A 13276-nucleotide genomic window follows, 5' to 3' on the forward strand; every position below is an offset into this window, starting at 1 on the left:
CTAAAGGGACTCTGCTGCATCTTTTGCTTGCAGTAACTTTCCTTTCGTAAAGATGGTCCGGTGTATCCTATGCTAAAGGAGATAGGAAAGGAAGCATTGAAGCACCTTTCTTTAGCATTTAGAAAATTCAAGCAGCTGGATACATCCGGGTCATTTCATTCATCTAATGCGTTTAGAATATCTGCATTAAACATAAATGTGAAAAAGTTTGTCTGGGTTCAGCTCGGTTGAAGTTATCAAACAGGTTTTATAAAAAAGAATAAACATATTTCGACAATTGTTCATTACTGGACAGGATGCTTTTATTTGTAGACTGAACTAAGCCCACTTCATTACTTCTACTATATATTTTGATTATTATATTATATTTCTATTCCTGTTACACAGACCATGAAATGAAATAAAATTCTCTTTATCGATGAAACTTTTCCACATAAAACACCTGAACGTGAAGCCAATAGTTGATGCTACATCAATGAACAGTTAACGTGTAACAAACAAGAGATAAAGGAGAGATAGATGCGTTGCCCAGCCTTCACACTTAACTCACATTTCTCCCCCAAAACCCGTAAATCCTCACGTTGGAAAATTCTCCAACACCTCACACCTTGTAATGACTCTAAATGAGTGAGTGAGACAAAGAAGGAAAACGATGTGACAGGAAAAATAGAGAGCCGAGCAACAGACAGTCCATTATTCCAGCTGACTAAAGAGCCATGAGGGGCGGGACACGCCCTCCCTGTCACTCAAACTGTATTTAGTCTGTTTTTTATGGACTGTGGACCGTCTATGAGTGTGTGGGAAGCCTCTGGACCAGTGTGTGGGACGCCCCCCCCCTTTCCCCGTCCCACCGGCTCCCTCCGGACCATCGGGAGGATTCTTGGTCCCCTGTTTCCTTGGATACTGTCCCTGCAGACCGGGGGTAAATGTGGGCACACATGGTCCCCATTGAGAGCGCTAACAAGAGGCAGACAGGGGCTATGACCCGGCGTGACCCTCTTTGAGGAGCGATGGAGCCGAGCGGAGCCCCCTCTGCATCTCCGGGGCCTCACGTGGGCCGACTCCCAGCCATCTGCCTCCATTTAGCACTACATCCCCGCAACAAAGACCCCCCCCGTGGCAGCCTGCTTAGGCCTGACAAACAGCCCACAAAGAGCCCCACTTAGGCCCGACTAAAGCCTGTGAAGAGCCTCCCTGCAGGACGGCCTGTGGGCAGAGCGGCGTGCTGCGCGGCAGGAGCGGCTAGCACGTCCACCAATTAGCACGCACACGTTAAAGAGGGTGGTGGTGGTGGTGGGGGGGGGGCATGCATACACAATGAAACTGGCTCACAAACCCGGTGTGTCTGTGTGCGTCTCTGGGGAGCAGCTAAATTACCATCAACAGAGGAGAGGGAGTTTATCAGAAGGCTCTCAGGGAGGAGAGAGAGAGTCCTCCTCGGGCTTAATTAAAATATTAGCCACTTCAGCAGGAAACACAAGCCATTCAAGACGAGGATTAATTTCTCTCAAAAACATCCAACCTCTTTGCTTCTTTAAATAATTCAGAGGTTGCATATCAATTCAAAATTACTAATTGTGGGAGAATTAAAGAGGCGTCCTCTGTCGTACTTTAAAAAAAAAAAAAAAAAAACATTTGAAAATGTTTTATCCCCATTCAGCACGAACATGAAACACTAGTGTGTAAACATGAGGAACATCCGGTTCCCTTCGCTCTGCCCCCGCTGTCAGCAGCTTAAGGTGTCTATGTGGTCCCTGTGGCTTTGCTAATGGATTTAGGATATAAATCTATCATTTACTCGGCCAGTTAACACTAGCCCGAGGCTGCTTTCATTCCGTCTCAGGAGACGCCGCTCTGGGCTGTTGTTCAACGTGTCGTAATAACAGCGAGTGAAAGAAACTAACTCTTCTGATCGCGTTTGATTTCCGAGCGCATTTTCGCTCTTGCGGGTTTTTGTGGTACGAGCAGATCTACGTCACGATCTAACACAACATCGGTGTATTTTTTTTTTTTTTGGGGGGGGGGGGGACTAGAAAGGGGGACAGATTAAGGACAAGCGGGCCTTAAACGGGTCATTGGTATTCTCCTGCACTCTTCACATGCTGGGCTAAACACTGGATTAATTGCAGTGTATGGAAAGAAAAGCAAAGCATAACCCCTGGACTTAGAGCAGGCGGATTGGCATCGATCGGCGGGGCTGCGGCTAAGCATCGCTCTCCAATTATCTGTGATTCTCCTCAGTGCAGAGAGCCTCTGTGTGCCATCTGCCTTCCCCTCCACCCTGCCACTGCAAACACAAAGTGGGCTTCCACCTTTACATTCGCCCTCACATCGGAGACGACGCAGAGGATTCTGCAACCAAGAAAGCAGGACTTAACCCGCGACGAGTAACCCCCCCCCCCTCGGAGCTGGTTTCAGAAAAAAATGATTCTTTTTTCACAGAAATCAGGAGCTCGGGAAGGCTGAGGCCAAATGCGCGGCGGCTGGGTATCAGTGTTGGATCCTGGTGTTCGACCAGGTGGACAAGTGTCCTTCAACCGAGTGGTCAGTGAGGCCAGAGCGGAGCCCCCGACACATGCGAGAGCAGACTCAGACCAGGCAGATGGCCAGAGCTATTAGCCCCAATTAGAAGCAGGAACCCTCCACGCATCTCCAGAGCTCGGCCATACGGACGGACTGCAGCGACCGGAGGACGAACAGACTGCAAGGGATGATGGGAAATAAGACGGGGGACGAGAACTTAACTCAACGAGGACTCGAGGAAAAACACGTTAGCGAGCTCGACGCGTAAATTCCGTTTCTGCGTCGAGCTCCCTCTGAAGATGGATCATAAGCCACACTGTCTGCTGAAGCAATCCATAATAAAGAGAGCAGACGTTTAATTAGTCAGCTTATAAATGATAGTCAATTACATCTTAAACAGGAACAAGAATTCAACTTCCCCAGAAAAAGGGGAAAATACAGTGTTTCAAGAAGCATCGTTTAATTATATCAAAGTGTAAAGTAAAGAGAAAGCATAGCTTATAAATCAACGGCTGCAGGTTTCTTTTTTTCTTTCTTAAATTAGGCTCTAACCAGAGGGATTGGCAATGCATGCAAAATTCGATCAAATTTGCTTTCAAACGGACTGAAAAATAGAGCACATTTATTCTATTCCGCCTGTTTAGACATAAACAAGAACAGCGTTTTCTACATTTGCTTTCCTGCTTGATTTATTGCCATCCTCCTTTCCAGCAATCAATTTCTGTGTTTCAGTGGCATCCCCCCCCCCCACCACCACCACCACCACCCCATCACCACCCCATACCCCACCACCCACCTCCCCGTCTCCGCTCGGCCTCGACGCCAGTTTGGGAAAAGCAGTGCTGCACCCTGCTGATAAACAAGAGGAGTGCAGGGATGCAGAGGTGCAGGAGGGAGGCCGTTGCTTTGTTAAACAGAGCCGGTGTCATCTCCAACACCGAGGTCTGTGACACTCAGAGTGCCGGAGGTCAGTTCAGAAGCACCGGCGACGTGCGTCGGGTGAACTGCATCATTCATGTCGAATCCTTCATTTCTACATTAAAGCCAAACTCTGGCTCCTCCGAGGACGGACGCACTTTGTGGGGTTTTTACCCGGATTAGAGGGGAGCTTTCTCCGGGGAGATCAGAGGAGAAAAAGAAGGTCACACATCACATCTAATGCAGAGTGACCTCCACAATAAACTCTCAGTGGGTGCATCCGATCAGATCGATCACTGTGTGTGTGTGTGTGTGTGTGTGTGTGTGAGATTCAAAGTGTGCACACAAAAACACCATGACTAAAATTACCGGCGCTAAAACGATTAGTCGACTGGCAGAAATTTAATCAACAATAATTAATAGTTTCACTCATTTTATCAAACAAAACGTTCTCTGGTTGCAGCTCCTTCAATGTGAGGATTTGTTGTTCTTCTCTTGTTTTGTTATGATTGTAAATGTAATATTTTGGACCGTTTGGACATTTGAAGACGTTGACTGTTTTTTTTAATGTTTTCTTACATAAAATTTTCGTAAAAATAAAAAAGAGAAATAAAAAATGGATATAATCGTTGGTTGCAGCCCTAAATATTACACCATTCTTGTTTTCCAAGACTCGTAAATAAAGCCTAAAGTACAGTAAGAACAGTTAGTGAATGTTACTGTTAAATTCTTTGGTCTGGAGTTATGAAACAAATAAAAAAGAAAGTAGTTTCCAAACAAAATAACTGGCCGATCGTCCGTCAAACCAGCCTCCAAAACTCACAGATAATCAGTTTACTGTGATGGAAAAGTAAGAAAACCAGAAATATTCACATTTGAGAAGCTGAAACCAAAGATTCTTGCTTTTAAAATGAGTTAAATGATTTACAGATGAGCAAAACTGTAGCAGATTAACTCCATTGACTAATCAAATAATGGCAGCAGCTCTAATCTTAAAAACACAACAATCACATGAGGTTATTGTTTGAACATGTTCGGTCACTGGCTCCAGATCAAGAGCACAAACGGACCGATTTAGAGATCTCTGCGACAGCATCTCAAAGACGAGGCTGTCAGACCTGCCGGCTACGTCTTCTCCATCATCTCTAATAAATGGACCTCCCAGGGACAGCGCGGGAGAGCCGGTCATCACCACAAGACAATATGGAAGACGGTGTCTTCATTACTATAAGACCACGGGGCAACGCTGGTGGGGGGGGGGCGACCGTCTTCCTCTTTAGCCGTCACAGAGGTGGGAGAGAGAGATTGATAGCGTGGCGTCGTTTGAGCCATCGGTTATTCTGAATGAAGTACGGGCTTATTGGACGCAGGCCTCTCCCGCTGGCCTGCATTGATTTCCACTCACTCCTTTCGTCTCTCTGTGTCCTTGTGCTGCCGTCTCCCCCTTTTATTCTACCTCCCCCGACTTCCTCCCTGTCCCTTCCTTATTCCTACACGTTTCCTCTGTTTCAGAGACATGTAATAAGAGCGAGGAAATAAAAAGGACGGACGGAGAGGGAGGGAGGAGGACACGGAGTGAGAGACAAAGAGGAAGTGAAAGAGAGACAGCGGTGCGGAGGGAGAGGCAGATGGGGGGGGGGGGGGGGCAGGGGGGCGAGGTGAAGGAGAGAGACAGAGCAGGAAACAGAGGGAGAGAGGGAGGTGTAATTATCTATCAGGTGTTCGGGTGTGCGTGACAGAGGAGGAAGCTCATTAGCACACTCTGTGTACACCAATTACACAGCCAGGCTTCTCAGGGCATTCCCCTGGCATGTCTGTGTGAGGCTCTCACTCTGTGAGACTCACCGTACAACACAACGGCAACGGACAAACGCACGCAGGTACACTTCACATTATTCATATTAAAAACTAGAATTACCGCCTCATGACTCGCGTGCTTCAACTAACCCGTCACGTAGCAGTTTACGCCCATGTCTGTCCAATGTGTCATCGTTTTATCTGCTTAGACACGTGTGTGAAATTGCCATAATTAGCTTAAGAATTCTTGAGTTACGGCCAAAAAAAAATGGTGTTTCTTGTTGTCACGGTGACTTTTGAGCATCAAAATCTCATCAGTTTTTAAGAAATTCCCCCCAGGCGTCGCTGAGATATCACGTTCACGAGAATGAAATGGACGAACACGATGAAATCAAATATATATATATTATCTGAGATTTTAAATTCACGAGGAAAAAACAAAAACAAAAAAAGATCTCATCACACAACAGACGCCGCCGTTAAACACTGCGGTAAGGTGAGCCGCCGAGTGTAAAATTAATGAATTATATTAGTATTCATTCATGCTTATAAAACACAACAAAAGAACATGAAAGAAAACGCGTGTACGTGTCTTTCGTCCATCAGAGAGGACATCTGCAAACTTTAGGATTTATCTGATAACTCGTTGGTAAAATGTATAAAAGGTCTAAGATGAGGATGAAGTACGATACATACTGATGTCAGTATTATAGTTGATAAAAGGACATGAAAGAAAACGTGTATATGTAGCTTTTAGGACCTTCGTCTCGCTCAGGATTCATCCTTAACATAAAATTACTTTTCACTAATCTTGGACAATATTCAAGTTGGTGAAGGGAGTTTTTTCTCTGAATATTACTCTCCTTATTTTGCCTACAATGGCTCTAAAATGTACGATACTATCACGATACAATATTATTGTGATTTTAAATTGGATTATTGCGATAACACATATTGCGATTTATTACCCTTTTTTTTCCAATTACAAATACGCAGTTTGTCTGTTTTCCACACGGTTCATCTCACTTCAATCATTCTTATTGCAGATAAATGAGTTCGTCAGTCAAGCAGACGGACTGACCGACACTCCATCTTTGTTTTGACCAACTTCCTGCCAAACCCGCTGACTTTACACCCACGACAGCACCAGAAAATCAAAACTCCAAAGCACCATGTAGGACACTAAAGGGGCGATCGGTCCCCTAAGGTTTAATCTGTGTCTCCGTCGGTTGGACGTGTGTAAATGAGGAAGTAGGACGGTGACGGTGAGGCGAGGACGGCTCACCTGTGGAGGATGTTTTGGCCGGATGAAACCACTCCTACGTTGGCCACCGACAGGACCTGCTTGTTGACGGTCAGGCTGGAGGTGTTTGCTGTTGCCATCGTGACGGTTGCCGAGGTCTCGTTCATGCCCAGGAGCTTACCTGACGGGACGAGAAACCAATCAAACAGGAGCTCAATTCTGTCACTACTGTAGATTCAATGTGTCCAGTTTAAACTAAATACATAGCAGACATGTTTATCCTACCACTATCAAGTGTTATGGATAGAAAAAAGAATATTTTGGGATTAAAAAAAACAAGATAAAACTGATTTTGTTGGTGACTAAAATGAGGAAGAATCTTGAATAAATGCAAACAGATTGAGAAAAAAAACCTCTCAATTGAAGACAAATGGCCAGTTCATGTGCACTTAGTAATGAACAAGGACTTTAGAGAAAGAATGGAGATAAATATGCACAAGTTAGGCAGAAATAAAAGAGGTCTTGAAGGCAAATATAATGAAAAAACCTGTAAACTGAAAGAATTAATTGACTTCACTCAATTGGTTTAAAGCAGCAATTTGCGAGAGAGAGAAAAGGTCCGTGGAAGCAAGTTGTTCCACTTCTGTTTTGTGCGAGGTGTACTCAGCAGAGCTCAAAACACAGCGAATGAAGATTAATTAAGGCAGAAGCAGCATTAAGCGTGCACTTAAAAAGGTACGAGTGTGCTCTCAGCTCTCAATGGCTGCCTCACTGTGGAGCTCTACAGGTGTGTGTTTGTGGAGGAAACACCAGTAAGTGCTTCATAAGAGGCTTTGAGAACAATGGTGAGGACATGTTTATTGTTAGAGGCAGGCTACTAGGATTTAATTTCACTTTATAAATATAACTTATGAATACTGCACGCAATAGAAAACTCTAATTTAAAGATTTTAAAACCTCCATGTTTGTCACCGAGCTGTTAATAGCTCTTTAACATTTAAATCAAAGTTAAAGGAAAGCTCTGGTGTATTTATACACGTCACAAATATAAAACTGTAGTTTTCTTGGAGTCAATCCCACATTGACTGCTGCTGTAAATACTCGCTGTGTATTAATCCGCAGCTGAAAATAGTATTATATTATTATTAATATTAATTAATTAATATTATTTAAATAATGTCAGCTGTTTCCTGTCTTATGTAGGGATGGACTGACAAATATTTTTTGGGGAATTTGCTGATAATAACAAAAAATATTGCCTATGCTTTACTCACAATACTCTTAATTTCAGAAAAGATTAAGGTTACTTTTGAAAATACATGAGATAACTATTATTTCACATCCATCAGTATTGAAAATTGTATTTTCAGACAAAATGAAATCAAAGGAATCAGTTATTTTATCACTAATCTGACTAAAAAAGCAATAATACACACTTCTTAACTTTAATGACAACAAAAACTGCAGCAAATCTGCCTTTTCCAGAAACATTTCACACCATATATATATATATATATATATATATATATATATATATATATATATATATATATATATATATCGCCATGTGCATATATGGTCAACGTGATTTTATCAGCACAGCTCATGTGCATCAGAGACGTATTAGCAGGGCAACATGTGACGTTTGTATGTGGTGATGGTCACTGTGCTCTAGGCTTATAACGAGAGGGTTCATGTCTGTTTCTAGAACACTGAGGGAGCCCACCTTGCTCCTTGCTGAAGTCCTGCTCCGTCATGGTGCTGGGCATCAACAGCTCTCCCACAGCGGGCTGGATGGACACACTGAACTGGTCCTCCTTGGTGCTGAGGGAGCAAAAACAACAGTCAGAGAAAAGAAACTTATTTACAGGACGTCTAACGTAAAGCGTACGATAGAGTCCTAACTTCAGGTAAATGAACGACCAGCGTAAACATGATGAAGGCGCGTTCATGAGAATTGGACATTAGCATAATTAACGCAACCAATAATAATAATAACATAAGGGTGCGCGTCCTGCCCCATATGTCCTCGGCTTTCATAGATCCATAGAGGAAATAATTTTAGACAATATTAAATGCATACGACTCCGATGAAATGAATAAATTGTGTTTGAACCGAAGAGAAAATTTTAAATACGAGAGTTTTAAACATGTTGAATTAAGAAGGAGCGCTTATTACCTGACCTTTAAACATAAACTAAAGAGATAACTTCAAGTAAATCAGTCATACTACCGTTACATAATCATTGTTTTTACGTATCTGCTACTTTTACATCATATCGTATCATTATTGTGTCGTATTGTAAAGGAACTACAGATGAACATTAGCTCTCTAGAGAACTCATTTACGTTGAGGTGTGAACTGAAATATTGATAAATGTGTACTGTCCCTGGTAAATAGGTAAATAGAAATAAATAGAAAATTGGTGAATCACTTATGAACAAATCTGTTCTTGCATGAGGCCCAACGTTCTGTAACTTAAATGTATCTTAACGTGAGTAAACGGACGATGACGTGTGACATAGTGTGTGTGTGTGTGTGTGTGTTTTGTGCACTTGTGTCTATTCGTGCTTTGTTTGTGTATTAAATGTTTCTCCTCTGATTGCCATTCACACGGTTTGCAAGGCATTTTGGGTCGGATTGATTCCCCCCCCCCCTTCATCCTGAACAGATTTTCTGATAAGGTTATTGAGCGGCTGAGCGGCGGCGCCGATGGCATTCAGCGGCTTGATTTGAGCCGGGGCTGATTACTGGCGTAATAATTGTTATCCCAGTGAACCCGGATCAATCGCGGCTGATGTCTCACCTGGGAGTGCCGGCACAGAGCCGGTAGGAAAAGGAGAATTACCACAAAACAAATGAGAGAGAGAGAGGAGGAGGAGGAAAAAAAGGATGCAAATGAACGTTAGAGAAAGAGGGAGGGAGATGTGAATCTGGAGGGAAGAGGGAGTGAACAAGATGTATAACTGAAGGTTGGAGAAGGAAAAAGAAAACGTGATATGAGCGGATGTCAGGTCGTCTCACCACAACTGGAAGTTGGCTGCTTGTGTCGAGTCGCTGAAGTCAATACCCATGGAAACCGTCACAGAGGCCTCTGGCTCCAGCCGCTCTGAGAAAAAGAAAAAAAACAAAAAAAAGAGGGAAGGAGAAGAGGAGAAAAGGAATAGTGAGTGACAAGGGCACAGTGTGCAACGTGAGGAAGGATGGAGCAAAGGGGGAGGAGGGAGGGAGGGAGGAGGGAGGGCAGCAGCAGAGTGGAACAGACAGGCATCCACACCACTTGTGTTTTCTACTTCACAAAGCAAGGCCACCGTGTGTGAGAAATCTATCCTTCAATCTCACCCCCCCCGCCTCCCCACACCTCTAGCCTCGGGAAGGAAAACACACACACACACACACACACACACACACACATATATATGAAGGACTAGCATATTTTCGAAACAACAGGCTTGTCAAAGAGAGCATCAACATCAAGAAGAGATGAGGTGAAGGAGGAAGACGGAGAGTTAAGTAAAGAGCCCCAAAAAAATGTGCTGAAGAGAAAGTCTGGACAGCTGAATGAGAGAGGAAGAGGAGGAAGAGGAGGAAGAGGAGGAGGTGGTGGTTCAGGATGAGAAGAACACAGACAGACAGAAACATCCTCCGTGGAGCAGAGCTATTTCACTGTACAACTCTTTCCACGGACGGAGAAGAGACTCCAGAGGAAAAACCCTCAGAAAACAGAGTCATCATAGACTCACTTCCAATCCAGCCTTCAATCTGCTCCAACAGACATTTCCTGGCCTTTATTCTCATGTTTTATAACAGCCTAGAGGTCGGTGTTAATATAAATCATCAGATAAACTATTTGAAATAACATCTGGAGAGCATTTCAACTGATGATTTACCACAACAAATTGTGGGCAAAGATGCGACGGATGTTTAAAACGGATCATTTTACTGTTGTTAGCGGCTGTTCAAATACGTTCGTTTGATCATTTGACCGCTCACGTTTCTTGCTCTTTTAACTTCTTGCGATGTCAACATGTTGACAGGTGAGCATAATGTTATTATCACTGATAGGAATGGCAACGCAACAGAAGACAACCAACGCTGCAATAAACCGGAATAGTCCTTTAAACCACATTAAACTCACAAAGCTACTTGGTGTTTAATGTATTCATTTTGGTCCATTATCCTTTCCCACCAAAATTTGCACGTATATGCAAGTATTTACGGGAAAACACGCAAAACATCGGCGATTGACTCCTTTCCTTTTTGCCTTTTACAATGATTAGCAAAGTAAAATGACTGTTTTCGTCAACGGAGTCCGGTGGCTTTGCAGAGCGCATATAACGGCTGTTTCTTTCCACATCTAACTCTGTGAACGAAGGGTTTATTTTGACAAAACCAGACCTGGTGTTTGTTTGAACAGCGGAAAGACAAAAACGGTTTTGATAAGTTCTGTCTTGTTTCTGTCGAGTTTGAATTAAGTGTGTTTCGATGATCAGCGACTTGTTAAAGACTGAGGTTATCCAGTAAGTAGTTTCTAATTTTATATATATATATATATATATATATATATATATATATATATATATATATACACACGATTTAGGGAGACGTCAAACAGCGAGCAAATCACTAATACCATTTCATTTTAAACAGCTAAATTACTGGTTTTAAGTAAAGCAATGTGCAATATTTCTGACTAAATACAAGCCGTGCTATTTATCATTCCTCGACAAACAAACAAACACAAAACAGCATTATACAAACGCTTTGTCTGTCATCCTCTGCAACTTATCAAAACCAACTCCAGCCAGCAGCTCACAGTAGCCGGGCTTCGATCGATCCGAATTACCCACTGTTTGGCTGCTCGAGTTCCTTCAATGCCCGATCAATCGCCTGCAATCGACAGTTTTAACGTGCTCCACCGCACACCGGCGTGAAGGAAAGAGGGAACATCTTGAGGGAGCGCTGCTCTCCGTCTTATATTATACGGAGTGCAGCAATCACGCAACGGTGTGACAAGAAATATGGAGATGGCGCATGTTTGTTTCGGCCTGATCGATACTAATGAACAGGGATTAGCCCGAGTAATATTGGCTGTTTTCAGGTTGGGGGTGGGGGGGTGGCTGAGCTGATAGCAAACAGGCTTTAAAATGATCATTTAATATCTGCCTGAGAAAACTATCATGGAGCTGTGGAATTTTCAGAAAGCCATCATGAATGGATGAGACGACACATGTTGCACAGATGGTAATAAATGTGGTTGTTTACATTATAGAAAGGGGGAAAAGAACAACCGAGGCGTCCTGAATCTAAACATTTTATAACAATAATGCGTTTTTAAATCTGACTTTCTTGTGAACCTGAAAAATGGAATAAAGAATAATAAAAATCAGAAGATCCCTAACAATTATTTGTATTTGCACAGCAAGTAAATGACAGAGAGATTGAGTAAATATAGAAAAGACTTAATATCAAACATCACAGGTTGGATAATGTTCATAGAATGTTGCAGGAAAGAGCCCGAAAACCAAGCTGAAGAGATTTTAAGGTTTTGTTGGACTGAGGAGGAGTGACGTAGAGACGCTGTATAAGTCTCTGGTGGAGTCCTGTCAATCACTGTGTAGCCCCGCCCCTAAAGCACACCCTGTTTTATGGTCTGTTTGACTCTAAAAGGACCATAATGTACTAAATGAACATCATGCTGTATTGAAGAAGACTTGAAACTAGAGATTGAGACCATAAACTCATGTTTACAATGTTTACTGAGGGAATAAATCAAGAGAGAAGTAGAGTCATTTTAGACTAGACTTCTATACGACCAGAGGAGTCGCCCCCTGATGGACACTAGAGAGAATGCAGCTTTAACACACTTCAGCAATATTATTGTTGGTTTGTTGACAGTAAGACAAATATAAAATATTACCAGTCTAAAAATGTTATAACACAGTTACCTGCTGTACATTTACAGGAGTGGCCCTCGTACTCACCGATGGTGTTGAAGCAGTGGATGTTGAGGCTTGCAGGGCTTCGGTCTCCTATGTGGATCTCCTCCAGGCTGTGGTCTGAGCCGTTGGTCAGTATGACCTGTACAGCCACCATACTGGGCTGGTACAAACAGGGCTGCCTGGGGAAATGGTACTTGGCTGACAAACCTTTTCCAGTCATATGGTGAAGCAGCTCGTAGGTTTTCACAGGGCCGAAAGCCGGAGTGGTGACCTGAAGGGAAGTACGACAGACGGGACTCAGCAAACATGGACTCTATTATCCCTTTCCCACCAAAATTGGTGATTTGAGGAGAGCATATTAACTGTATGTTTTGTATGTTAACAAATTATAATAATTACCCAAATCCCTGTTGATTTTATTTACAACATATTCACTTCCAAGTTAATAACTGCAATTTCCCACTAAAGACAAAAGTCAGGTGTTAATGGGTATTTTGTCCAGTGGGAATGAGGCTCCAGTGTGATTTTGTGCTCCATGAAACTTCTTGATTATCAGACAAATAACCTGCAGTATTGCCTGGATTGATCCACGAGCAACTAAGCGCTGCTGGAAACAACAGCCTACATTGCTCAGAAGCCTCAGGCTCTCCACATCAACACAATATCCAGGGACGCCTTGCACATTACGGTGCAAATGCATTCACACAAAAGCACAGATTAATACAAGAATCTCCGGTCTTTCCATCACACGCAATTCTCCCCGTGTCCAATCAGCGGGAAGAAAGCAGCACTTCTGAGTGAAGTGGGACCGAGGGTTGACTGGTAACTCCCCACCAACCCTCCCTTCATTAA

At 43.1% G+C, this 13276-nt stretch overlaps 1 protein-coding gene across 2 annotated transcripts in view; it reads right to left on the reverse strand.

Moving 5' to 3' along the window:
* The window catches only part of ap3b1a (adaptor related protein complex 3 subunit beta 1a), a 52522-nt gene that overhangs the window by 763 nt on the left and 38483 nt on the right, over positions 1 to 13276 (reverse strand). For both annotated transcript variants that reach the window (XM_068706511.1, XM_068706510.1), the window contains exons 23-26: positions 12467 to 12695; positions 9507 to 9591; positions 8208 to 8305; positions 6524 to 6662 (exon numbers count right to left, since the gene is read on the reverse strand). In XM_068706511.1, the coding sequence (XP_068562612.1) occupies positions 6524 to 6662; positions 8208 to 8305; positions 9507 to 9591; positions 12467 to 12695 (551 nt within the window). The remainder of the gene's footprint in view (positions 1 to 6523; positions 6663 to 8207; positions 8306 to 9506; positions 9592 to 12466; positions 12696 to 13276) is intronic.

This window comes from Cebidichthys violaceus, unplaced genomic scaffold, assembly GCF_023349555.1.
Source record: "Cebidichthys violaceus isolate CVI_PGR_0920_01 unplaced genomic scaffold, fCebVio1.0.p SCAF_12, whole genome shotgun sequence".
NCBI classification, from domain to species: domain Eukaryota; kingdom Metazoa; phylum Chordata; class Actinopteri; order Perciformes; family Stichaeidae; genus Cebidichthys; species Cebidichthys violaceus.